At 40.5% G+C, this 27,872-nt stretch overlaps 1 protein-coding gene across 10 annotated transcripts in view; it reads left to right on the top strand.

Annotated features, from left to right (window-relative positions):
- The window catches only part of STN1 (STN1 subunit of CST complex), a 63,433-nt gene that overhangs the window by 8,663 nt on the left and 26,898 nt on the right, over positions 1-27,872 (top strand). For 6 of the 10 annotated variants that reach the window (XM_019459343.2, XM_019459338.2, XM_019459339.2 and 3 more), the window contains exons 4-9: positions 2,942-3,010; positions 8,214-8,387; positions 9,152-9,266; positions 12,968-13,142; positions 18,907-19,029; positions 22,353-22,425. In XM_019459343.2, coding sequence (XP_019314888.1) covers positions 2,942-3,010; positions 8,214-8,387; positions 9,152-9,266; positions 12,968-13,142; positions 18,907-19,029; positions 22,353-22,425 — 729 coding nt within the window. The remainder of the gene's footprint in view (positions 1-2,941; positions 3,011-8,213; positions 8,388-9,151; positions 9,267-12,967; positions 13,143-18,906; positions 19,030-22,352; positions 22,426-27,872) is intronic. The other 4 variants (XM_019459341.2, XM_019459345.2, XM_019459342.2 and 1 more) reach the window with 4 other exon arrangements.

Here is a 27,872-nt window from a genome sequence, read left to right as displayed (position 1 = left end):
GTGATGAAATGGTAGTTTCAGTTTACAAAGCACTTTCACGTACATGGTGTTATTCTCCCCCTAATCATTTGAAATAGTAAGGACAGACGTTCTTTCCGTTTTGGAGATGAGAAAAATAAGGTCCATTCATTTGCTCAAGGTTCCACTGATGGAGATTTATAGATCCAATCTATTTACTGACTCTAGTGAGCCGTATATCGCCATATAACTCAATTTGATTTTTCTCTCCCCCCATCAGCTCACCCTCCCCCCAAAATCAACTTCATCTGCTTTTTTTTGTTTTTGTTTTTGTTTTTGTTTTTGTTTTTGCTGGGTACAACATGCTTTATTGTTAGGATAGGTTGGACTTCCCAAGCTCCTCCCCTTCTCATGGGGTCTGGGATGGAAACTATGTAGAGGTCGGGAGTTTAAAACAAGATGAAGGTGATATGTTGGACTCTTCCCCAATAAACAGTTTCTTTAGAATGAATGTTACAAGAACAGGACCCATCTGTGGGCTATGGGAAAATGAAAAGCATCTGAGGGTTGAGGTAACTGAGAGTAGAAATGCTTTTGTGACTTTAACTCTTGTGAGGCCTGTTCAAGGGAGAGCTGCACCCTCCCTGCTGTCCTAGGGCCATCTTGGCTTTCGGGCCACCTGCCAGGCAGCCACTCCCTGCTGTACTGGGTCCTGCTCCACCTGACTCACTACAGGCCTGTGCTGGGGGTGTTTCCTGCTGTCGCTGACTCATTCCACTGCTGAAACAAAAGGCCAGCGACCCAGGCGAATGGCGGAGCACGTTGTGCAGCACTGCAAGGGGGCTCCCCTACCAGGGCATTCCAGCAGCCAGACCTTACACTGCCGGGGAGCAGCACCCTCCAGGAGAGGTTACAAACCAGAAGGTCAGAGGGTTTGGTGGCAGTGCCCAGAGCACTTGGCAGCAGTTTAAGCTCAGACCAAGAGTCCTGGAGAGGCTGTAGTCAGTGTCCTCACACATCCTAGAACAAGTGTTCATGTGCTAATATTTTTTACACTACATGATAAACCAAGATTTGTTACTGGCCACAGAAGTAGTGTGTCTAGAGGTGTCCAACAATTTTTTAATTCAGAATTTCCTTATTGATTTATTTTAAGATGATATTCATTATAAAATAAAATTTCAAATTAGACTAAATTTTACTGAAGTATGTTAAAGTCATGTAAAACCCTATAAATAAGATAAAAACAATGTCAACGTTTGGGTGAACATCCTTCCTAATAGTTTTACATGTTCCTAATATTGGAGAAATATATATATGTCTTATTTCCTTGAGCTGTTATGCATATTTCTCTCTCAATATTTCTGAAATGAGGCTTACAGTGAGCATGTACGTTCAACGTGGAGTCCCTTTCCTATGCTCCAAAAGAAACTGCTATTATCATTTTAAAGTCTTTTCAGGTTTGCTTAAAGAATCCCCCCACCAACTATAAGCACAAAGTTCAAAAGTATTTACCCATATTTTCTTCTCATCATTTTAAGTTCACCTGTTTTACATTTAATAAAATCCATCCAGAATTTATTTTCATATAAGAAGTATTCTTGGCTTCTGCTTTCAACACAGATTTAAACCAGCAATAAAAAAATTTGCATTATGTTCTATATTACATGGGCTTTTATAACAGCCTTGCTGGTGATTTTCTAGAAAATCATTAAGCCCACTGATCTCTTTTCTGAGTTTTTCAGAAATTAGACAAAGAGGAAACACCTGTCATCCCATAGCAAGCATTTCCAGTTTCTCTGCAGTTATAAATTCAAGTGCAGTGGGAATTCTCTGTGTGTGTGTGTGTGTTTCATTAAGGATAAAATAAGCCAAAATTATTTATGTGAACAAGATAGAATTATTTGCCATTATGAAAATAAAACTTTGCCCTTCTGCAATATACTTGGCTTTCCTTACATCCCCTGCAGTGTTAAGGACTGGGCAGAAGTTTGTTCACAAAGAGAAGTCCATGTCAGAATATTTGGGGTGCTCTGTCTTGGTAAATCATAGAGCTCATGAGAGAGCAAATGGTGAGAGAAGGCTACCCTCTAAGTGCCTCTCACCACAGACCGTGTCAGCGCTGCCTTGTTTCACCGTGGGAGAGCAAGGCCGCTTTTGCATGTTGCATTCATTGAGATTTTTGTACTTAACTTCCCAAGGACCCCATTTTTAGGAGAGGTGTGGTCAAGAATCATCAGTACCCTTGGAACACCTGAGTGGCTCAGTTGGTTAAGCATCCAACTACGGCTCAGCTCATGATCTCACTGTTCCTGGGTTCAAGCCCTACACTGTTGGCACAGAGCCTGCTTGGGATTCTGTGTCTCCTTCTCTCTGCCCCTCCCACCGCTTATGTGCACGTGTTCTCTTTCTCTCTCTCTCTCTCTTTCTCTCTCCCTCTCTCTCAAAATAAATAAACTTAAAATCATTAATCATCAGTACCCTTGAGGCAGGGTAAGTGAAATGTTGACTACATACTGTTAGGATCGTGTTTTACATCAGCATGTGCAGATAAGCAGTTTTAACTCCTTATACTTAACTCCTGGCATACTGTGAGAGGTTACTTCTAAAAGTAGAAGGAGGGGCGCCTGGGTGGTTCAGTCGGTTAAGCGTCCGACTTCGGCTCAGGTGATGATCTCGCTGTTCGTGGGCTCGAGCCCCACATTGGGCTCTGTGCTGACAGCTCAGAGCCTGGAGCCCGCGTCAGAATCTGTGTCTCCCTCTCACTCTGCCCCTCCCCTGCTCATGCTCTGTCTCTCTCTGTCTCTCAAAAATAAATAAATATTAAAAAAGGTTTTTTTTTAAGTAGGAGAGTTTTATAAGGGTTTGACCAAGCAGGCTATTGAAAAATGTCATTTTTTGGTATGGCAAAATCCAGTGTCGGTGTACTGATTCACTAGCAGTGCCCAGATCTCTCTTCTACCCTTTTATGCTTCTCTTGCAGTGGATGACAGCACTGGAGTTATAAACTGCATCTGCTGGAAAAAGTCGAACAATACCGAGTCTTCCTCAGGTACTTTTATTTGACACACTGTTTTACTTTTCAGCTAACCAATGGTTTTTACTCAAGGTGGTTCATCACAACAGCTGTAGGGTTAAATTTTCACATTTATCCGCTGGTGAATTCTGTTGATCAGCTCAAAGCGCTGTGCCCGGAGCTCTGGCTACTGTGCAGACTAATATCCTAGAAGAGCTAGTTGTGTTTGTTTCTCCCTTCTCTTTAGTGCTCACTTCCTCCTGAGCCTGTAGGAGTGTGACGTGGCTGCTGGGAATTCCAGCGTTTCATTTTTAGCGTGGCAGCTATTACGTCAGTCGAGATATTTTAGCTTATTTGCCAGTCAGGTCAGAACCCCCTTGCTCCAGGCATATCCCTTAACCAAAGAAGATTTTGAAGACTTTTCCTCGTACATGATTGCCACTAACTCTGTGCTGCCATGATCCAGATTTTCTGAAATCTCAAATATACCAGGAATTCTAATGTTGATGAGAAGGTAAGATAGAATTCCTTTGAAGTTAGCTCAGTTATATAAACTGAAAAGAAACTTTAAAATCGTATATTGAACACATTGACTATAACTGAAATACCATTTGGAATTCCTTGAGTATATTTTAATAGTTCTTACTTGTTTTTTAAGTTAAGTTTATAACATCAAAAAATGGTAGGCAGAACTGATGATCATTTTTGGTTCTAGAGGAGCTACAGAAACTGGGACCTTGTTTTTCTGTTTTATAACATACGCGGCATGGTGCCGTATACAGTGGGGTTATCACTAAATATTGCCTGCTATGACATCTAACTTCTGGCATCTGTCTCCTTCAGTGATGCGTGGTGCCTTTCCTCTTTGCCGTCACCTGTCCGAATCTCAGCTTCCTAGTTTGACTGTCCCGACCAGTGGAATGCTCCTTTGCTTAACTTTCTGACATATTTATGTTTGGAATATGGCCATCAGTTTCATATAACTTCAGTATTCCATTTCCTAATTTGGGAACATCTTAACCATTGGCACTAATTGGCTTAGGAAGCTTTGTAGATATGGGGCGCCTGGGTGGCTCAGTTGGTTGAATGTCCGGCTTTGGCTCAAGTCATGATCTCACGGTTTGTGGGTTCAAGCCCCACATCAGACTCCCTGCTGTCAGTGCAGAGCCCACTTTGGATCCTCTGTCCACCCCCCTCTCTGCCCCTCCCCTGCTCGTGCTCTCTATCTCTCAAAGATAAATAAGAACATTCCAAAAAAAAAAAAAAAGAGGAAGCTTTGTAGATAAAAGAGGCAACAGGTTTTTATGCAGCTGCCTCACAGGCAAGAAGTAAACCTATAAGACAATCAGATATTTGAATTTGCATATATGTCTAGGGTATTAAAATCACTTGCGGATTTATGGTTTTTGTATTGTCAGAATCTTGTTTCAGACTATGGAGCGGCAGACTTTTTCTGTACAGGGTCAGCTAGTAAATGTTTTCTGCTTTGTGGGCCATGTGCTTTGAACCTCAACTATTCAATACTGCCATTGTAACTCAGAAGCAGCCATACACAGTACATAGGTGAATGGGCATGGTTGGGTTCCAATAAAAGTTTATTTACAGAAACAAGTTGTGGGTGGATTTTGCCCATGGCCTATAGCTTGTAGACTCCTGTTTTGGACATTGTTTTAATTTTTAAAATCAACTCTTTTTTTAAAGAATGATACAGGAATATTATATAACTCCTATATAGTAATTTTTTAAAATAGAATGGCTACTGAGTGAGATTTTTAAAATATTTCTAAGTAGATGAATAGAAGAACAGTCACAGCAGGTAGCCTTTATTGGAAATTTCTTTGAGGATAAAAACAAGAGGGTATGAGTACAAGGAAAAAAACCTGGAAATTATTCTCGTCGCGTTATATATGAAGAGATATTTTTCAATTGTTCTGGACTAGCCCCTTCTCTCCTCTTCATTTAATTGCCCTCAGTTTAAAAGCTTTCCCCTGGAAAGTGGCCAATGAAGACTAATTTTTTTAAACAAAATTTAGCCTGAGTCAAAATCGTGTTCCAGCCTGTTAAGGTATATAAGAATATGATATTAACTCCTATAAATGTCCTGTTGAGTGCACCATTTGGACTTAACTTTGGAGATAAGTTAAGAAAGCTTGGCCTTGATACTAGAATTTTAGAGGGGGTTTATCTTCCAGGATGGAATAGGCTTTTTAAAATGAAATTCTGTCAGGCTCCAGCCGTCTCATTACATTCACTAAATTACAGAGCGTGAGCCCTTTCAGAAATTCAGCTCACCATTGAAATGAACGCTGGGCCTCATTCTCAGACCAGCCGTTAGTCTGGTTATTTCAGCAGTGCTGCATGAAGCATTTGTTATCAAGTGTTTTAAATTCAGTCCAAGTAGAAGAGGGCTTGAGAAATAGGAACACAGATGGAATAACCTTTTAAAAAGTAATACTTGGGGTATTTTCTGAAGAAACCCAGTAAGCTAAGTAACATTAATGCTGATTGCGTCTAGATTCCTAGGTATTGGTTACTGGATACACAAAGTGCTCTGTGCTCTAGAGGTTGCCGTTTCCCTTGGTAGAGTCGATGTGTTACAAGAAAAGTAATGCCTTTGCTCTTTACAAAGCCACAGTTCTCTAAGTTGTATTAGATTAAAAAGCAGAAAATGTGATCACCAGGCTAAAAGAGAGATTTGTTCACTCATTATAGGACCGCTAATATATGACAGAGCTAAAATAAGACAACAGCAGGAAAGACATCAGCATTTAGCAAATGTTATTGGTTCAGATAGAGGAAAATATTTTCGAAAGAGGTAACTGCAACCCCTGTCTTTCAGCTTACGTGGCATAAGGAGATGAAGTTATATATTTATTGCGTGAACATGGGGGTGTATATGTTAAGCTCTCCTAAGTCCCTAGCTGTTAAAGCACCAAACACTATCATCAGTGACAATGGGATAGGCTAAAGATCTTTTCACGCCTTTATGTAGGAAAATAAAGTCAAATAAACATAGAAAAGCAGTGGAACGGGGAGGGGTGGATATAATCAGCACACTGATAAAGCTTCCCCCCCAGTTTTTCAGAAGTTAACATAAAGTATACAAAAGACATGAATAATACATTGAATGTATAAGATGATTTCTGTACATAAAGAAATACAGAGAGTAGATCATCATATGTGTGTATATATATATATATATATATATGTATATATATATAAAATAGCCTGTCTGGCAGTTTATTTTTTATTTTTAAAATTTTATTTATTTATTTATTTATTTATTTTTAAATATATGAAATTTATTGCCAAATTGGTTTCCATACAACACCCAGTGCTCGTCCCAAAAAGTCTGGCAGTTTAAAAGCAAAATGAAATATCATGGAACCATGTATTTTTTTAAGGTACTAAACATCCAAACAAGTGAAGCCAGAATAGGAGCTACAAATGTGCTTGCGTGCTGGTGACACCTTGTAAAAAGAGAATGGTTTGTTTTTTTCTGGCAAACATTCTGACAATATGTAACGAACTTAACCTTGTTTTGACTTTCCTATCCAGTGATTCCCAATAAGACGCCGAAGAAAACAATATAATTTTGTCTAGAGGGCTTAATTGTTCATTTTTACAAATAGTTGACATTTATAGAATATTTCCTGTGGATCTGAAATTGTGCTAAGCTCATGATGGAAGGGTTAACTTAGATCATATATAACAACTCTGTATATGAGGTGGACTCCATTGTTGTCCCCATTTCATAGTTGAGGAAACTGAGGCACAGTGAGGTTAAGCAGCCTGCCCAAGGTCCCACAGCTAGTTAAGAAATGAACTGAGATTTCAGCCAGGTCTGTCTGACTCCATTACCCAAGTGTTGACCTCTAGGTCCCATCCAGTGCTAGCGATAAAAAAAACAAAATAAAAAATTATACAAGGGAGGGGAGAATGAAATATTTAATGAGACTAAACGAACTGTGGCATATTAACATGACAGAATGCTTGATTATAATTTAAAATGCTAGAGTTGTGTGGATTCTGTGGATATGTGTGAATTTAAACTTATGCCAGGCAGAAAATGAGAACACAGAATTGTTCACACACACTAGCTGTAACTGGGAAATGTGAGTATACTTAGGAGAAGGCAGCAGAGAATAAAGAATAGCAGGAAGGCACTAGAGTCAGAGACTCCTGGAGTTAAAACTCCAGCTTGGTTGCTAACTAGTTGTTTTACTTTGGGCAAGTTGCTTGACCTCTGTGGCTCTGTTTCCTCATCTATAAAATGGGGCTAATAGTAAATAGGTATAGTCGTGAGGATTAGATGTGCTAATCCATTGTAAAGTCCTTAGAATAGCACCTACAGTACCCAAATATTCATGGCTATGCTTATTATTTAACTCTTACAATTTGAAATTAAACTTAAGTGATAGAAAGTATTTAGAATTGAATGTGCATTGGGTTCTTTTCACCATGCAGTTGTATGAGAGAGAGAGACAGAGAGAGAGAGAGAGATTACCCCAGTTACCCAACAAAGATGAGAGGTAAGAGTGAGAGATTGGGGTGTTGAGCACCTAGGTGGGAAATCAGCCTGAGGCACATTTGCCTTCCCCATAAACAGAACTGCAAATGAAGACTCTTGGGCCTTCTTCCTTCCTTCTATGGCAGACTTGTCTTCCTGCACGCACACTTTAAATTTTTTTTTGATATTTATTTTTGAGGGGGGGGGGTAGGGGCAGAGAGAAGAAAGAGAGACAGAATCCAAAGAAGACTCCAAGCTCCAAACTGTCAGCACAGAGCCCGACACATGGCTCAAATTCACAAATGGCAAGATCATGACCTGAGCCGAAGTCAGATGCTTCGGCTGAGGCACCCCAGTCTGCAAGCATGCTTTAAGGAGTTTAGAGCTGTTGCCACCAAGCCCGGCTGAACTCATACAGAATTCAGCTCAGGACCATGTAGAGCCCTTTGACTGCACTGGCGATGCGGGGGTAGGAGTGAGAACGGAGCCACGCCAGAACTCACCCACTTGGATTTATCAGGCCTTCTAGACTCCCTTCCTTCCACCCTACTTCTGAATAATTACAACTTATGCCTTCTATTCAGCAGAGGACTTCAGAAGGTTACATAGATTTTGTGCGGTAGAGCAACTAATCAGAAATAGAATGAATAGATATGTTGGTCTTTCCCCAAAACTACCTCACAAATGTGGTGGAGTGATTGTGTAATGCATTTGTCTGTTTTCTTCTAGCCCTATTAACGACAGGTGGTCCAACTATAGGGGAGCTGAACTTAACCTCACAGCTTAAGAAGCTGCAAGAGACCATTGAGCAGAGAACAAAGATAGAAATTGGGGACATTATCCAAATCAGAGGTTATATCCACACATACAGAGAAGAACGAGAAATTCGTGTCACTACTTATTGTAAGCTCAAGTAATTTCTGCCACATTGGTTGTTATTCTGGGTGTGTGTCCAGTAAACTGTGGGTTAGCTACTAAACTCTGGATTAGCTAAAAGTCAAACTCCTAAAAAGTTCAGATTAAAAAATGTAACTCTGGGAAATTATATTTCATAACATGCTTTCTTTACAAAAGCAGCATTTCTTAACTTTATTTTGAAGAGAGGTAACTACAAATTGGGGAAGAAAATAAATGATTTATTATATATATCTGGCAAATTTATTTGGGTAACATAATAAAGTACTTTGAGGTTCTAAGTGTCAATCCATTTAGGGCAGAGTGTTCATATTCCATAAAATGATGGAGATTTCTGAAACACCATTGAGTCCATTAACTTTGAAGGAAAACAGCTGATGAGAAATATGATCGTCCCACGTCCTCTAAGAGATACCCTTTGCAGTGCTCTGGTTGATTTTGGTTTGGAAATCCCAAGGCTAGCCCCTGTTGTCTGCCATTGAAACAGATGAGTGAAAAAGCAAACATACTTTCCCTGGTTCTAGTCTACTCCTGGCCAAGCCTGGGCCAGGAGCCTGGCCAAGCCTGGGATGCTTAGTGCATTGCATACCCTCTCGAAGGATAAGGGGGAATCGTTTAGTGCATCTAGAATGTATGCTCCCTGGGCACACATAGGGAAGGAGATCCCCTGGGCACCTAGCAACAATTTGGACTTGGGAAAGACCTGATCTCATTATAATTTCTCTGGCATATTTTCCCCCATGGCTTGTTAGATAAAGTGGATGATCCAGTGTGCAACATACAAATTGCAAGGATGCTTGAGCTGCCCAGTATCTACAGGAAAGTTTATGACCAGCCTTTCCAGAGCCCAGCCCTAGAGCAAGAAAGGTAAGCTGTGGCCTTTCACTGCTAGAGATGTGACAATGGCAATAAGGCCAAGCAGTGGGACCCCAGATGCTGGGGTGGGTCTGGGTTCAAATCCTGAACCATCTGCTTACTCACTGAGGGTCTCTGGGCAAGTCTGCTTACTCGCCATATGCCTTAATTTTCGTATCTGCAAAGTGAAGATAATAATAGTACACATATTCTAAGGTGGTTGTGAGAAAATGTATGTGTAATCAGAGTCCCAGAAGGAGGACAGGGAGCAGAGAAAATGTATTTGAAGAAATAATTGATGAGGTTTTTCCAAGTATGCAGAAAACTATAAAGCTCAATGAGCGCCAAGGTAGGAAACCTAAAGAAAGCTGCAATGAAACATCACAATCCGAACACTACACTGTGGGGACGCCTGGGTGGCTCAGTCGGTTGAGCGTCCGACTTCAGCTCCGGTCATGATCTCACGGTTCGTGAGTTCGAGCCCCGTGTCAGGCTCTATGCTGACAGCTCAGAGCCTGGAGCATGCTTCAGATTCTCTGTCTCCCCCTCGCTCTGCCCCTCCCCCACTCACATTCTGTCTCTCTCTCAAAAATAAATAAACATTAAAAAAAAATTTTTAAAAAGAATACTGTGGCACATTATAACAAAAAACTATAAAAAAATGAAACCCATCATTCCAACCAGGGATGATTTTACTCTTTTGTGCAGGGGTGAAAAAGAGCCAGGAGGAGCAAGGATATATTCATACCATTAGTGTGTGCATCCAAGAACCCTGAGGGGAGCCAAAAAACTAGGAACAGTGGCCGCCTAAGGGTGGGAACTGAAACAGGATAAAAAGGAGACTTTCACTGTGTACCCTTTAATTTTTTTCATGCGTATATATTACATTTAAAAAACCCTTACATAAAAAAAAAAAACAAAACTGGGCACCTTAGTGGCTCAGTTGGTTAAATGTCCATCTGACTCTTGGTTTCAGCTCTGGTTGTGATCTGACGGTTCATGAATTCGAGTCTCGTGTCAGGCTCTGCATTGGCAGCATGGAGCCTGCTTGGGATTCTCTCTCTCTCTCTCTCTCTCTCTCTCCCCCTCTCCCTCTCTCCTTCCCTCCCTCCCTCCCCCTCCCCCCTTCCTCTCTCTTGCCCCACCCTCACTTGTGATCTCTCTCAAAATAAATAAATAAAACTTTAAAAAAAAACAACCCAAACTGCAGACCCATAAAAAGTAAAAAGTGAAAGTTTCCTCATTTTCCTGTCTGCCGCAGTACCATTGTCCGGAGGTTACCGCTGTGCATAGGTTGATGTGTATCCTTTTAAACTTTCTTCTTATGTGCATATACAAGCATGAATATTCACTCATATATTTTATGGGTTCTCATTTGCTTTTTTATAAAAATGGGATTGTACCTGTATTATATATGCTATTTGGCAGATTGACATTTTTTTTTCAAAATCTCATGAATATCATAGTTCCTGTAGTCCTGCCTGATCCTTTTAAACAACCACACAGTGCTCACTGCATGAATTGCCCTTTATGTCAAAAACAAGCATTATTATTGAATAGACCAATTACCAGTAACAAATTTGAATCAATAATCAAAAACTCCTAACAAACAGAAGTGTATGACCAGATGGATTCACAGGTGAATTCTACCAAACATTTAAGAAAGCGTTAATACCTGTTCTCCTCAAACTATGCCAGAGAACAGAAGAGGAAGGAAAGCTTCCAAATATATCCTATGAGGCCAGCATTACTCTGACACCAAAACCAGACACACTACAAAAAACTACTGGCCTATATCTGTGATGAACATACATACAACAATCCTCAACAAAATATTAGCAAACTCAGGGCGCTTGAATGGTTCAGTCACTTAAGCAAGCATCTGATTCTTGATTTTGGCTCAGGTCATGATCTCATGGTTTATGAGTTCAAGCCCCACATTGGGCTCCACACTGACAGTGCAGAGCCTTCTTGAGATTCTCTCTCTCCCTCTCTCTCTGCCCCTCACCTGCTTGCTTGCTCTCTCTCTCAAAAATAAATAAATGAACTTAAAAAAAACTAACAAACTGCACTTAACAGTACATTAAAAGGATCATTCGACCATGATCATGTGGGATTTATTCTGGGAATGCAAGGATAGTTTAATATTCACAAGTCAATCAACATGACCACATCAACAAAGGATAAAAATCACATAATCATCTCATTAGAGGTAGAAAAAGCATTTGGCAAAATTCAACATCCATTCATGATAAAAACTCTCAACAACACTTTGAGAGGGAACATAGCATAGTAAAGTATAGTAAAGTAAAAAACCCACAGCTAACATCATGCTTATTGGTGGAAAATAGAGTTTCTCCTCTAACATCAGGAACAGGAACAAAGAAGTCCACTGTTGCCACATTTATTCAACATAGTATGAAAAGTTCTAGCCACAGCAGTCAAACAAGAAAAAAAAAAAAAAGGCATCCAAATTGGTATGGTAAGGAAAAAGTTAAACTGTCACTATTTGCAGATGACATGATACTATACATAGAAAATTTTAAAGATTCCACCAAAACAAATTATTAGAACTGATAAATGAATTCAGTAAAGTTGCAGTATGCACAGTTAATACACAGAAATTGGTTGTATTTTTATACACTAATAACCAAGTAGCAGAAAGAAAAATTAAGAAAACAATTCCATTTTCAATTGCACCAAAAAGAATAAAATACCTAGGAATAAACTTAACCAAGGAGGTGAAAGACCTGTACTCTGGAAACTATAAAACTTTGATGAAAGAAATTGAAGATGAAACAAATGAAAAGATATTCCATGCTCATGGATTGGAAGAATTAATATTGTTAATAATGTCTCTACTACCCAAAGCAATCTACAGATTCAACACATTCCCTATAAAAATGCTAACAGCATTTTTCAAAGAACACATAATCTTAGAATTTGTACTGAACCACAAAAGACCCCAAGTAGCCAAAGCAACATTGAGAAAAAAAGAGCAAAGCTTAAGGTAACGCAATCCCAGATTCCCGGTTACACTACAAAGCTGTAGTAATCAAAAGAGTATGATACTGACACAAAAATAGACACATAGATCAATGAAACAGAATAAAGAGCCCAGGAATAAATCCATGTTTATATCCTCAATTAATCTATAACAAAGGAGGCAAGAATATACAATGGGGAAGAGTTTAAAAATAAAAAAATTAAAAATAGACATACCATATGAGCCAGTAATTCCACTATTGGCTATTTACCCAAAGAAAAGAAAAACACTAATTAAAAAAGACATAAGCACTCCTGTGTTTATGGCAGCATTATTTATATTAGCCAAGATATGAAAGCAACCTAAGTGTCCTTCACAGGGGGGATGGACAAAATGGGTGAAGAAAAGTAGGAGATACAGGCTTTGGGTTATGGAAGAAGTCACGAAGATAAAAGATACAGCATAGGGAATATAGTCAGTGGTATTGTAATAGCATTTATGGGGACAGATGGTAGCCACACTTGTGAATGTAGCATAGTATAGACTTGGTCATTGCTATGTTGTACACCTTAAATTCATATAGCATCTTGGTCAGCTATACTTCAATCAACCACTAAAACAAACATCTGTATAACGTTGCATTTCCTCGCTGGGTTTCTATTTTATGCACACCAAAAAGAAACAAAGGTGATAGTTCTCTGCAAGGCTTTTAAAAACTTTCCCCTAGCAGCAATCCAGGTGGTCTGGACCTTGCCAATCTCACATGTTTGCTGAGTGAAAAAGCCAAAGAATTCCTCGTGGAGAACAAAGTACAAACCTTTTACCAGCAGGAATTGGAAACTGTGGAATCTCTGCTGTCCCTGGCCAGGCAGCCTGTGACTCACAGCTCTTGCTCTGAGCAGGTAAGTGCAGCATGCCCATGTGAGAATTCAAGTCCCCTGTCCCATGTCTGCAGCTGAAGGGTGTGGGGGAACATGACTGAGGTATTAAGACTCAGAGGGTAGGGGAGCACTTACCGTCTGGGTGGCTCAGTCAGTTAAGCGTCCAACTCTTGATTTCAGCTCACGGCATGATCTCAAGGTTCATGGGTTTGAGCCCCAGGTTGGCTCTGCACTGACAATGTGGGGCCTGCTTGGGATTCTCTCTCCCACTCTCTCTCTGCCCCTCCCCTACTCACATGTGTGCATGTGCTCTCTCTCTCTCTCTCTCTCTCTCTCTCTTGCTCTTTCTCTCTCAAAATAAATAAAGTTAAAAAAAAAAGATTCATGGGGTAAATGCAGAGAACAGAGGTTATGGTTCTATTCAATGTTTCTTTTTTTTTTAATTTTTTAAAAATTTTTATTTGTTTTTGAGAGAGACAGAGACAGAATTTGAGTGGGTTAGGGGCAGAGAGAGAGGGAGACACAGAAGCAGGTTCCAGGCTCTGAGCTGTCAGCACAGAGCCCGACGCGGGGCTTGAACTCACGAGCTGTGATATCGTGACCTGAGCCGAAGTCAGACGCTCAACTGACTGACCCACCCAGGCGCCCCTATTCAGTGTTTCTGTTCTGGAACAGAACAGAACTTGAAATGAGAATATGCACCTGCCCTTTTACCCTCCTCACTTAATCTCAGTCAACTTAATCTTTAGGTAGGAAAAAACAAAAAGTCTAAGGTTCATAGTACTTAGATCTTTGTATTCACTGAGATGGATTTAATCTAAGCAGGAGGCAAATGAGGGGGAAATAAATGAGAAGAGGTAATTATCTTTCCAAGATTATTTATTGATCAGCAGGATGATTCTCGAACTGAACAAAGGTTTTTAATGGCTTGTTCTCTCTTCATCAAAACAAGGTTAACCTGTCATGTTTTGAGAGTTTGAATAAAGACCCAAGTTGTATTCAGTCTAGTTTATAAGTAAAAATTTCTAGGAATATGCCAGAAATTTCCTACTCCTCCAGGAAAGAGCTGTCCCTTTTTTTTCAGGTGAACTTAAGTTGTTTGGTGTTTACTTATTCACTTGGAATTGCTATTACTTGAAACTTTTGTTTTAGGCTCCCTTTCATTGGAATTCTTAGGTTTTTTATTGTTGTAACACAATTTATATTTACTTATTTTATTGATTTTACCAGGAAATGTCACCTTCTTGTCTTCCCTATTTGTTCTGATAGCCACCTACTTCCTTACTATGTTATCACCCTGTTTTCATATCTCAGGATCTCACTGGTATTTATTTGTGCACCTGCCTATTCCTCGGCCAGAATTTAAATTCTGTAAGTGTGGAGGTCTTGCCTGTCTTGTTCTTTGCTCTCTAGAACCATAGCCTAGAATAGGGCTGCCATAAAGTAAGTTCTTTGTTTTTATTTAATTTTTTTAAAGTTTATTTATTTTGAGAGAGAGAGCACGAGCAGGGTAGGGGCAGAGAGAGAGAGAGAGAGAGAGAGAGAGGAGAGAAAGAAACCTAAGCAGGCTCCACACTGTCAGCGCAGAGCCTGATGTGGGACTCAAACTCACAAACCATGAGACCTGAGCCAAAATCAAGAGTTGGATGCTTTACCTAGACTGAGCCACCCAGGTGTCCTATAAAGTAAGTTCTTAATAATCATGTGTTGGTTGAAGGAAAGAATAGTTTTTTAAAAATTTAAATGGTCCCTGGAGCGCCTGGTGTCTCAGTTAGTTGAGCGTCTGACTCATGATTTGGGCTCAGGTCATGATCCCAGGGTCATAGGATCAAGCCCCATGTTGGGCTCCGTGCTGAGTGTGGAGCCTGCTTAAGATTCTTTCTCGCTCTCCTTCTGCCCCTCTCTCCCCTGCTCAGGCGCTCTCTCTCTCTCTCAAATAAATTTTAAAAAAAATTTAAATAGTCCCTGAAAGTATCTAGTTAAAAGTAAGTTTCCTTCCCATCCTCCCTCCTACCCCCTTTCTCCAGGGATAAGTATCATTACTAGTCTCATGAATATTCTTCCAGTGACAGTCTGTGTATTTGTTAACTAGAAGTAGTTATATCCCCTTTTTTGTACACAACTGGTGGCATGCTAAACACTAATCTGTACCTAGCTTTCCATGTCTAGCATGTCTTACAGATCCTTTCCTAGCCATATATATAGATTTGCCGCTATAATAATCTTTTGTTACATGTACCATAATTCATTTAACCATTCTCTCCATTTCTGGCATGGAAGTTTTCCGATCTTTTGCCATCCCAACAGGGCTGCCTTGAATAGCTCTGATAGGTAACATAAGTTATTCCTCGTGATTCTGGTGGAACAGATAACAGGTCCTCATCTTGACCTCCGAGGCATGACCACTGCTTCTCAGTTTCGTTCGTGAACCTAATTATCTCTTCCTGGCACCAGGCTGTGTGCCCGGTGACCCACAATTTCATTCGCAGAGATGAGGTATTGTGTTTCAGGAAACACCCAGGTGGAGAGGGTCGTGACTGGCCACTTTGTTCTGTGTCACTGTTGCTTCTAAGCAGCTGGGGCTGTCCAGCTGTCTGCAGACAGCAAGATTAACCTTCTTCCCATTTGGTCATTTAGAGGAGGCTCCCTGCCAAGTCAGCCTCCTAGCACTTTTGACCACTCTGTCGGCATGTTCTGAAGGAAACTTTGAAGCCGAGCAAAGACCACATTCTTCCCATGAACCCACTCTTCTGTAGAGAGACTTGAGGATTCTCTGAGGGCTCCTCCATTCAAAACAACCGTGGGGAACTTTTGGCATGATATCTTTTTGAAAATGCTTAGAGCAGAAACTTGTGTCTGCCCAGTCATGTATGTTGAAAAAGAAATGAATGTGGCACTTTGTTTTGTCTTTGCAAACTATTTTTCCATCAGTTATGAATTATTCCTTCACATGACTCTGGGGAGGTCAGTGTCATTAAATTGAATTCTGTTTAAGAGAGCCTGGGAGACTAAGGATGCTTTACAGTGATGGTGAAACCCTAGATCCTTCAGCACTTTTCTCTTGTCATACAGATGAAAGCTTCACAAAAAAATCATTGTGATAGTGTTATAGCTTAGAGGCAAGGGAAGAGTGGGTTTCAATGTTTTCCCCCTTTCTTTTTTTCCATAGTGGCCCTTCGTAGCAAATCTAGAAACATGATAAGCAGACCTTGCAAAACCATTGTTTCTCTGACAGCTGGATAAATGTGGTTTGTTTGGGAATGAGGACTCTATATATATTTCAGAGATCCACCCAGTTCCTGACCTGGGGCTAGGAGAAGCCTGCTAAGTCTCAGCACGGTCAACCAGTCACTGTTTTTGTCTCTGTGCAGTTTCGGTTTCCTGAATCAGATGAGCCCTGTCATTGCTTTTTGGAAAAAGACAAGAAAGACACAAATCCCAGGCCAGGCAAAGCTGCTGGCCAGAAGAGATGATTGGAGGCCTTACCCTTGAGACTGTGACTTTATAACCAGTAGGGAGATATGTCTTGAGGTCAGCCGAGGCAAATGTTTTTGGAAAGGAAGCTTCGCATATTGTTTATATTTACAGAGAGCCTTTTCTGTTGGGTCCTCCTCCTTCACAGCTGAAACTGTGCTTTTAATCTCACGGTGCTAGCACATGTCTTCCTGCTGCCTGAGCTTACTGAAATCTGGGAGGAGGAACCGAGCTTTCTGTGTGGGCTGGGGATAACCAGGAGTCCTTTTTAATGATGGCAGTAACCATGTAACAATCATTTTTAGTTTCCAGTTTATTTCTATCTTGATAAGAGACGTAATAAACTCGACCCTTAGGGTCCTTATAGTAAATTGACTGAAGAAGATGAATTTCCTTAGAATTATGAAGATTGAGCAGTTGTAGAAGTTTTGTGGGAGAGTCTGTTTTGGGTTGACGGTGCTTCCCCTAAGTAAGGGCACTCAGCTTTGCCTGAAGCCCCCCCCCAACCCCCACCGCCCCTGAATTAAAAGATGTATGGCTGAGAATTGCTAGGTAAGATGTTTATTCTAACAGATTGATTTTCTGCCCGTGGGAGTCATCACATAGCTGTTGGCCTTATTCTGCCTTCAGAGAATGGGTGCTGTTGTAACCTGGAATGTTTGTTAACTTTTTAGGCCCTAATATTCTAATGATCAGGTGCTCTAGCTTGTTGAATATTAATTAAGAATGTTAGACTGTCCTCTTCAGCCCAGGGGAGCATATCTGTGTACCATCACTAGGATCCTTTAGATTAAAACAGTGCCTCTTTAGAAGGCCTCTTCTAGAAAGAGAGTGTTTCTTTAGGGATGCAGTTATGAATGCTCGAGGCCGTTGGGGGTTTCTTTCCTTTCCAGTCACTTGGAGGAAATGTCATCAGCAAATCACAAGCACGTTCTCTCTTTAGCATCTGTGGGAACTGCCCCAGATAGCCTTCACGAGCATTCTTCTTAAGAGGTAGGGCTTTGCCTTTAAACACTTTTGTAGAAGCTTTGCCTTGTGTCTTTGGTGGTCTCATCTTTTAAATATCTTGGCAAATTTCTGTCACGTTAAAAATAGATCTGTACCTTGAAGAACAATTGTTCACCACTTAACTTTGTTTTAGGAATGGACTGAAGATCCCCAGTGGAATAGTAAAAGGGATACAGCCTCTATAATGGGGTATTTATTTCCCATTCATTACACAGATATCTTATTAGTTATCTGTTGTGTGCCAGGGAGGAGGTGGCCAAGTTGAAATAAAGTCCCTGACTCGGTAAGCTTGCAGTCTAGTTAGGCATGGTGGGACACAGTTGAAGGCCTAGCTTCCTTGGAAATAAGACATAGGATGAACCTGGTAATTTGTCTGGGTAAACCCGTATCTTAGAGAAGAGGAGAAATGTTGAAATTGAGGAGATAGAAAACTGACAACAGCCGAGGTTCCTTCCATGTGGTCTAGAACCCCCTCTGCCTTCAGCCCCATGGACCTGCCTTTGACAGACAGGTCTCCACATAGCTATTTGCCTCTCTTTAAAATTAAGTTGGAGGGGCACCTGGGTGGCTTGGTTGAGCACCCAATTTTGGCTCAGGTCATGATCTCAGGATTCCTGAGTTCAGGCCTCACATCGAGCTCGCTGCTGTCAGCACAGAACCTGCTTTGGATCCTCTGTCTCCTCTCTCTGCCCCTGCCCTGCTTGCACTCTCTCAAAAATAAAATAAAAATTAAAAAAAATAAACATTAAATAGACTACTTAATACTTTTTATATCCTGGAATCCCCAACTTATTTTAATATGTGTAAAATTCCCTGAAGTCCTTAGGAAGAGATTACATATAGCCATAATTTTAATGAAAAAACTGACCTAATATGTATATAATGCTTTGGATCTGAATTAAAAAAATAAAATCAGAGATTATCTTTTTGTTTAGGAAACAGTTCTATCAAAACCCACATGGGAATAGAAGTAATTTTAAATGTTCAAGACATATAAACCACATACTTAAATTTAAGTATTATCTTTTTGATTTTCCATTTCATATTGTAGAATTAAATTAAAAAAAAACAAACCCACAACCAAAGTATGGAACAGTTATCAAGCATGATCCTGCCTGAGCAAACTTCCCAGGCCTCCTTAAATGTCACCATCCTGCTAGGCCACATACCTGGATCTTTTTGACTCAGCAGATTAAAAGCCTGTTGGGTGAATCCATAAACCAGCTGGTCCAGGGAGTTACTCTTAGATGCTGTAAGATGGGACTTACCTCTTTTCTTCTTTTTCTTTTTCTTCTTCCTACAGGTGGATGTTAAGAATGAAACCACTTCCAAGGCAATTCATAGTATATTTAAGAATGCTATACAGCTGCTGCAGGAAAAAGGATTTGTTTTCCAGAAAGATGATGGTTTTGATAACCTATACTATGTAAGAGACTTGCAACTTTTTTTCCTTCCTACCTTCAATCACAACTGTATTCATTCCTTAAGAATACCTAGAATTCCTATTTACTGTTTTTAAAAATCATTAAGGAGGTATGTAAAATGAGGAGCAAAGGTCAGCCTCATCTAAGGTGCCATTTATCCTTGTAGACACTTGTCTGTGCATTTACACATGTACATCTATAGATGCTTCTGTGCCTTTTTTTGTGATTATCCTATGGATCAGACTCCTCAGCATTAACACTGTTTGGGCCAGATGGTTCTTTGCTGTAGGTGGCTTTCCTTTGCACTGTAGGATGTTTGACAGCATCCTGGCCTTCATTCCCTAGAGAGCAGTAGCAGCCCACTCCCCCCACCAGGTATGACAACTTAAAACATCACAGGACATCACCAGGGGTTCCCTGGAACAGTTGAGAACCACTGCTCTAAATAATGCCTGGCAGGGAGCCTGGGTGGCTCACTCTGTTAAGCATCTGACTCTTGGTTTCAGCTCAGGTCATGATCTCACAGTTTCATGAGTTCAAGCCCCACATCAAGCTCTGCGCTGGCAGCATGGAGCCTGCTGGGGATTCTCTCTCCCTCTCTCTCTGCCCCTTCACCACTTGCACTGTCTCTCTCAAAATAAATAAATAAAAACTTTAAATAAATGAATAAGTATTTCCTGGCAAGTTTTGGGGGTACCAAAATAGCACACCACAGGTATCTTTCCATGTTAGTACTTCTCAATTTTTTTGACCTTGCGTGGTATTCCATATTCTGGGTACTTGCCATACACTTTTAGCCACTTCTTTCTGATGGACATTTATGTTGATTCTAACTTTTGTTCTCACAGATAGTGTTGCTGTTGCTATTTTTGCATAACTCTCTTTGTGAATTCATGTAAGCATTTTGGTAAGATTCGCTCTTAAAGAGGAATTGCTGGAGCAAAGGGCAAGTACCTTAAGCATTTGGTCAACACAGTCTGATTGGCCTGCTAGAAGGCTCTACTAATTGACATTCCCACCAGGGGTACAAGCGCTTGCTTGCCTCATAACCTCCAGAGTTAAAGGTTCACCTCTCACTGCCTGCCTTTAATAATTGAAGGAGCCAAGCTTTCAGTAAAAACAGGCTTTCTCATGACTGTTGCTCGTAGTGTAGATGTGGCTTCAGTCATGAGCAATTCTAGAGGCAGTTCAAAATTGTGAGGCCTCCTAGAAGTCTCTGTATTTACAGACGTGATTCTTGAGGGGAAGCTTTCCTTAATAGGACATTTTCATGATGTTGATTTACTCTAGTTATTTCCCCACTTTAGAGAGCTTTTTTTTTTTTTTTAAATTAAGATACGTTTTATTTAAAAAAATTTTTTTTTAAAGTTTATTCATTTATTTCCAGAGGGAAAGAGAGAGAGAATGCAAGCAAGGGGGAAGGGCAGAGAGAGGGAGAGAGAGAATCCCAAGCAGGTTTGCACTGTCAACGCAGAGCCCCCTGAGGGGCTCAATCTCACAAACTGTGAGATTATAACCTGAGCCGAAATCAAGAGTCGGACGCTTAACCGACTGAGCCACCCAGGCGCCCCAGTTAAGATATATTTAAATACTATTTGAGCAACTTAAAAAAAATTTTTTTTGTAAGTAATTTCTACCATCCAGGGTAAGGCTTGAACTCACAACCCTGAGATCAAGAGTCGTATGCTCTATCAACTGAGCCAGACAGGTGCCCCTGAGTAACCTTTGAAAAGGGTATTCTGATCTTTGTAAGGTGGGTGCAGACCACCTCCTCCTGGCATGGAAAGGCCTAGTAGGGTTGGAGAATCCCATGCTAGGCAGCTCACCTCAACATGCCTCCCCCCACATCCCATCCCCTCCTCCCCCTCCCCCGGGAGGCTCCAGAGTTGGCCTTCTGTGTCTGTAGAAAGCAGCTACAGGACTACAGGCAGCAGGCCAGGACAGAGGTGTGGCAGGGCTAGGGCACTTCCTCCTGTGAATCAGTGTGAACTGGAATGGGGTGATCAAGCAATAATGGCTCTTTTCCTCAGCAGAACCATCCGCCTTCTCTGACTTCACTCCTCCCCTTCCACCTCCTCGCCTGTCCTAGAGGTTTCTGTTTTCCTGAGGGCCTTGCCTCAGGGAAATAGTTATCACTGTGATGTAGATATTTCTGTTTGTTTGGTAGTTTCCTGCTTTCAACAGCTCTCACCCCCATTACCTTATTTGCTCTTCACAATAACCTTGTGAGTCAAGGGAAGGCAGGCGTTGTCAGTATCCCCATTCATTCTAAAATCTGGTCGTTCTAAAATCTGATCATTTTGTAAGTCAAGTTCGACAATTCCTCATACATGTATGTATTTGCATGATTTTTTTGTTTATTCCTTTCTTCCTCTTTTCCTTCCTTCCTCTTTCTCTCTCTTTTTTTTTTTTTTCTTTTTGGTTTTTAGATTTACTATGGAAGGAAGATGAAACCCATTTGGTTACTGCTTCCCTCTTACTTGAGCTGGTTGAGAAAGGAGCGTCGTTATTTTTGCCTTTAAGACAGAGTGTTTCAAGGGATGGGCTAGATTTACTCTCTTGCTAGCCTTTCCTTACGGTTTTAATTTCATCTGTTTTCCTTTGTGGTTGGGAGTAAGAAGAAAATTAATGAGACAGGAGACTTGTGTCATGCCCGCAGGAAGGAGTCCGGGTTGGAGATCAGACTTTGATCACTTGTGTCTCTCTTTCAATATAAAAACAAGTGAGAAACATCAAGAATGTGTTAACAAATATTTGTGAAGAAAATTGCTCCTTAAAAGTGTAGAATTTCAGGGGCGCCTGGGTGGCTCAGTCGGTTGAGTGTCCGACTTCGGCTCAGGTCATGATCTCACTGTTTGTGGGTTTGAGCCCTACGTCAGGCTCTGTGCTGACAGCTCAGGGCCTGGAGCCAGCTTTGGATTCTGTGTCTCCCTCTCTCTCTGCCCCTCCCCCACTCATCCTCGCACGCGCGCGCGCGCTCTCTCTCTCTCTCTCTCTCTCTCTCTCTCTGAGTCTCTCTCAAAAATAAACATTAAAAAAAAGTGTAGAATTTCAGGTTTTCTTGACATCATGGCTCCAGTAAACTACCTTCCAAGGGAGTATGCCTCTGCACCAACTACAGAGCCGTGAGCTGCTTAGGGACAGAGCTGGTTTCATAATAGGCCAATTATCAAAAACCACATTGTTGGTTTTTGGTGTAGGGATGGGATTATTTTGTGATTATTAGGAAATTTTTAGAAACTATCCTAAAAACTAATCTGGTAATCGAGATGACACAGCTGCTTTATTGCTTAAGAATGCTTTCTCTCCTGGTTTTCCTGTTTAGGTAACCAGAGAGGACAAAGAACTGCACAGAAAAATACACCATATCATTCAAGAAGACTGTCAGAAACCAAATCGTAAGTGGGGTAATATACATGTATGTGGTGCCCTGATGTCCTGGAGGGGGTTGTTCCCTCCCAGAGAGCACCTGGGATAGAGAGTCAGGAAACCTGAGGCTTTCCCCAGTAGTGACTTCGAAGTATGACTGGTCAAGACACTTGCCCTCTCTGAGCCTCAGTCTCCTCTTTTATAAAGTGAGTGTTAGACTCGCACAGTTGTTCTGACCTTTGCTGCTCATAAGACTCAACCATAGAGTTTTTTATTGTCATTTTTATTTTTATTATTATATTTAAAAGATTCCATTTATACTTTTTTTTTCAAGTTTCTTTCTTTATTTTGAGAGAGAGACGGGGAGCATGCACACAAGTGGGAGAGGGGCAGAGAGAGAGGGAGGGAGAGAATCCCAAGCAGGCTCTGCTCTGTCAGCACAGAGCCCGACTCGGAGCTCCATCCCACGAACCTCAAGATGATGACCTGAGCCAAAATCAAGAGTTGGACGCTTAACCGGCTGAGCCAGCCAGGCGCCCCAACCATGGAACTTTTTTAAACATACAGTGCTTGGGTCCCAGCTCTGGGATTCTGATTCATTAGGGGGTGGGACAGGAGCTGGACAGGTGAGCATCTCAGGTGACTCCAGTACAGTGAGGTAAGCCACTGGGCTAGGAGTTTTTGACCTTCTATGTCTTATTCTCTCTAATTTGTCTTATTTCTTATCCTACCTTGTCTTCGGAGTGAGACCGTTTCCTCTCTTCTAACACAAAGACTTTCAGTTTTAGGAGCATGATTCGAGACATTATAGTTTATGAACACTAATTCAGTCATCTTGGAACCTGATAATTTGCAGAAGAAAATGGCTTAGAATAAAGTTGGTTTTAGTGGAGTTAGGTCAACCCCTAGTGGTTAGAAACTCAAACTGTAGATAGTCTGACAACAGATATTACCACTTTCACACTAGTTAGAGAAGAAAGCACTAGTCCTATCTTTAAATCCTGTATAAACTGATCAGACTTCAAGATGACTTTTCAAAGTCTGTCTTTTGCAAACATATACTAATAATGAATATTGGCATCTGTGAACAAATGAGGCTGGCAGAGAAGGGGGAAAGACTTGTTAATGACCGCAGGTCTCCTCAGCCTGCCCTCTTTCTGTCCAGAGAAACCCACCCCCAGCCCTTTCAGCCCCTAAATCCCCAGGGCCTGGCCCTACTCCAGGCTGAGTCAGCGGGTGGAGCTGGACCAGGTCTCCAGTCCTGGTGTTTGTGGTATGCAGCCCTGTTTAGCCTTTAAGAACCTATGATGTCAGATCCCAGAATGGTGTGACAACAGATCTTAAAATAAACTGAAAGCAGTCTATTATTTTAATGCAAGGTTTCTGGCCGATGTTTACATCATTCAGAGCAACAAGGACGAGTATCCTTGAGTTGGGGGAAAACCTATCTGTCCACACTTTAGGGAGCTTTGAAGAGCAGTGAAATGTGGAGTTCCTCAACCATGAAGAGATGAGAGGCCCCTCCCCAGATAACCTTCCTGCACTGATCCTCATCCTAGGCTACCTGGCCAGATTCCTGTTTTGGTCTGCACTAGGAACACGATGGATTGAAATAATCCCCGTGCCTGGTGAAGCAAATGACAGGAATTCACACTTCATTTCTTAGGAGAACCAAACTGCCTAGTGACCTGAGACTCTGTAAAAGTGGCAGGTTTTACGTTCCCTTCTCACCCACAGACCAGCTACTGCCTTGGTGAGTGTGTGCATCAAGGTGGAAATCCTGTGACACTCAGTCTGTGTATGGGAGCCTCAAAGCTATAAGCCAGTCCCCAGAACTAGGAAACTCCCAGGAGCTGAACTCCTGGGAGTTACTCCCAGGAGTAACTGAGAATGCCAGCAAAAATACCTCGTGGGGACTATCTTGCAGCCTGCTATGATTACCCCTTTACATAGAAAATATATATAGATTCTGAATAATAATGTATGGACATGGTAAGAAGTCAAACAGTGCAAAGTACACACAGGAAAGTCAGACTCCCTCCAAACACTGAGCCCCAAGATTTACGTTCCCAAGTCCAAATGCAGTGGTTGTTACTAGTTTCAGGCATATTGTTCTAGAGATGTTGCAAACACTGACGGACACATTTGTACAGTTTCTTTAAAAAAAAACAAAAACAACACAAAAGTTAGCATATGATGCTGTGTGTTCCGCACCCTGTATCTTAAATCTAACCTTGGCTTCTAGAGTTCATTCAGCAACAGCACATTTAACAGTGCCTCAGTCTTTTAAATAGTTGCACAGTATCCCATTATACATATAGATAGATCTTCAAACACTTAATCATTCCTACTGGGCCTTTAGTGTTTCTTACCTTTTGTACAAACTACAGCATTTGTTCCTTATCACGATGGTTGGTAGGATATAAAATCTTTAGTCGTTTATGAGTATTTCAGTAATGGATAAACTTACAATAAGAAAGGGGCTATAAACATGAAGCCTGGTTTTGGTCCCTAAAGCACTGATACTGGGCTTGTCTAAAGACAGGCAGCATGGCAAAGTTGTGAAAAGCTGGGCTCTGGAGCTTGCCCAGAGTTTGAATCCCAGCTCTACCACTTTGTAGCTGTGTAACCTTCGGTAAATCTGTGCCTCAGTTTCCTTTTTTTTTTTTAATTAAATACGGTTGAGCTACAACACTAATATTATATTAGTTTCAGGTATATGACCTAGTGATTTGACATTTATACACATTATGAAATGATCACCACGATGTCTGGTTACCATCTGACACCATATGAAGTTATTGAAATATTAAAATATAAAGTTATTAAAATATCATTTAATATTAAAATATTAAAATTTAATATTAATATTAAAATATTAAAATTTAATACTAAAATATTAAAATATAGTCCTAACTTACTCTATATTTTATAACTGTAAGTTTGTACCTCTTAACCCGCTTCACCTATTTCATCCATCCCCTCACTCGCCTCCGCTCTGGCAATCACCAGTTGTTCACCATATTTACGAGTCTGTTTCTGTTTTGTTTTGTTTGTCCCTTTGTTTTGGTTTTTAGATTCCACATGTAAGTGAAACCATATGGTATTTGTCTTTCTCTATTTGACTTACTTCACTTAGCATAATACCCCCTAAGTCTATTCATGTTGTCGCAAATGGCAAGATCTCATTCTTTTTTATAGCTGAGTCATGTTCCATTGTATATATACACCACGTCTTCCTTATCCATTCATCCATCAGTGGACACTCAGGTTGCTTCCATATCTTGGCTATTGTAAATAATGCTGCAGGGGTGCCTGGGTGGCTCAGGTGGTTGTGTCCGAATTCAGCTCAGGTCATGTTCTCATGGTTTGTGAGTTCAAGCCGTGCATTGGACTCTGTGCTGACAGCTCAGAGCCTGGAGCCTACTTCAGATTCTGTGTCTCCCTCTGCCTCTGCCTTCCCTGGCTCGTGCTGTGTGTGTGTCTCTCTCTCTCAAAAATAAGTACACATTTAAAAAAATTAATGAAATAAAAAAAAAATAATGCTGGAATGAATATGGTGCTGCATATATCGTATTTTCATTTTCCTCGGATAAATACCCAGAAATGGAATTGCTGGATCATACGGTATTTCTGTGTTTAATATTTTGACCCCCATACTGTTTTCCACAGTGGTTGCACCAATTTACATTCCCACAAACAGTGCATGAGGGTTCCCTTTTCTCCACATCCTCGCCAGTACTTGTTATTTCCTGGCTTTTTGATTCTGGCCATTCTAACGATAGCTCATTGTGGGTTTGATTTGCCTTTCCTGATGATTAGTGACTTGAGCATCTTTTCCTGGTCTTTTGGCCATCCATGTGTCTTCTTTGTAAAAATGTATATTCAGGTCTTCTTTTTAAATCATATTATTTACTTTCTGATGTTGAGTTGTATGAATTCTTTATGTATTTTTAATGTTAACCGTTTATAGATACATCATTTGGAAATGATATATATATATATATATATATATATATATATCACTGATGATATATATGTATATCAGTGATATATTTCCCATTCAGCAGGTTGCCTTTTTGTTTTTTGATGGTCCCCTCTCTGTGCAAAGGCTTTTTAAAAGTTCAGTGTAGTCCCAACTGTTTATTTTTGCTTTTGTTTCCCTTGCTTGAGGAGACACATCCAAAAAAAATATTGCTAAGGCTGATATCCAAAAGTTTACAGCCTGTGTTTTCTTTTAGAAGTTTTATGGTTTCAGGGCTTACATTTGGGTCTTTAATCCATTATGAGTTTATTTTTGTGTGTAGTGTAAGAAAGTAGCCCAGTTTCATTCTTTTGCACGTAGCTGTCCGGTTTTCCCAGCACCATTTGTTGGAGAGATGGTCTTTTCCCCACTGTATATTCTTGCCTTTTTTATCATAGATTAAAAGGTACTGTCTACAAATGGGCTTATCTCTGGGCAGTCTATTCTGTTCCGTTAATATGTACCTGGTTTCGTACTACTACCATACTGTTTCGATTACTACAGCCTTGTAGTATAGTTTGAAATCTGAGGGCATGATCCCTCCAGCTTTTTTCTTTCTCAAGATTGCTTTGGCTGTTTTGGGGGTCTTTTGTGGTTCTGTATAGATTTTAGTATTACTTGTTCTAGTTCTTTAAAAAACGCTATTGATATTTTGATAAGGATTGCATTGAATCTGTATTTTGCTTTGGATACTATAGACATTTTAGCAATATTAATTCTTCAAATCCATGAGCATAGAATATCTTTCCATCTATTTGTGTTATCTTCAGTTTGTTTCATCAGTGTCTTATAGTTTTTAGAGTACAGATCTTTTACACTCTTTGGTTAAGTTTATTCTTAGGTATTTAATTCTTTTTGATGCAGTTATAAATGGGATTGTTTTCTTGATTTCTCTTTCTGATAGTTCATTTCCAGTGTGTAGAAATGCATCCAATTTCTGTGTATTAATTTTGTGTCTTGCAACTTTACTGAATTCATTTATTAGTTCTAATGGTTTTGGGGTGAGTCTTTAGGGTTTTCTATATATAGTATCATGTCATCTGCAAATCATGACAGTTTTATTTCTTTCTTGCCATTTTCGATGTCTTTTATGTCATTTTCTTTTCTGATTACTGTGTCTTGGACTTCCAGTGCTATGTTGACAAAACTTTGCCTCACTTTCTTTCTATGCAAAATAGGGATAATAATAAGTATCCTCATGATGGGTTGTTTTGAAGATTAAGTAAATTACTGTTTTATGAAACTGTTAGGAAGGTGGTGGAATAAGAAGCACCAGCAATCTATCTCTTCACTTAGACAACAATTGCACCTGTCTGATGTAACTGTTTTGGAACTCTGGAGTCTATTGAAGGCTTACAACTTCCAGGAGAAGGCTTGGAGAATAAATTGGGGATAACATCAGTCAATTTTCAGCTCTTAGTCAGTACCATTTCCCCCAGCCATATGGCAGGC

This window comes from Panthera pardus, unplaced genomic scaffold (assembly GCF_024362965.1).
Source record: "Panthera pardus isolate Hobbes unplaced genomic scaffold, ASM2436296v1 HiC_scaffold_22, whole genome shotgun sequence".
In the NCBI taxonomy this organism is placed as follows: Eukaryota; Metazoa; Chordata; class Mammalia; order Carnivora; family Felidae; genus Panthera; species Panthera pardus.
The sequence above is the reverse complement of the archived record's forward strand: the minus strand, read 5'-3'. Positions and strand labels throughout refer to the sequence as shown.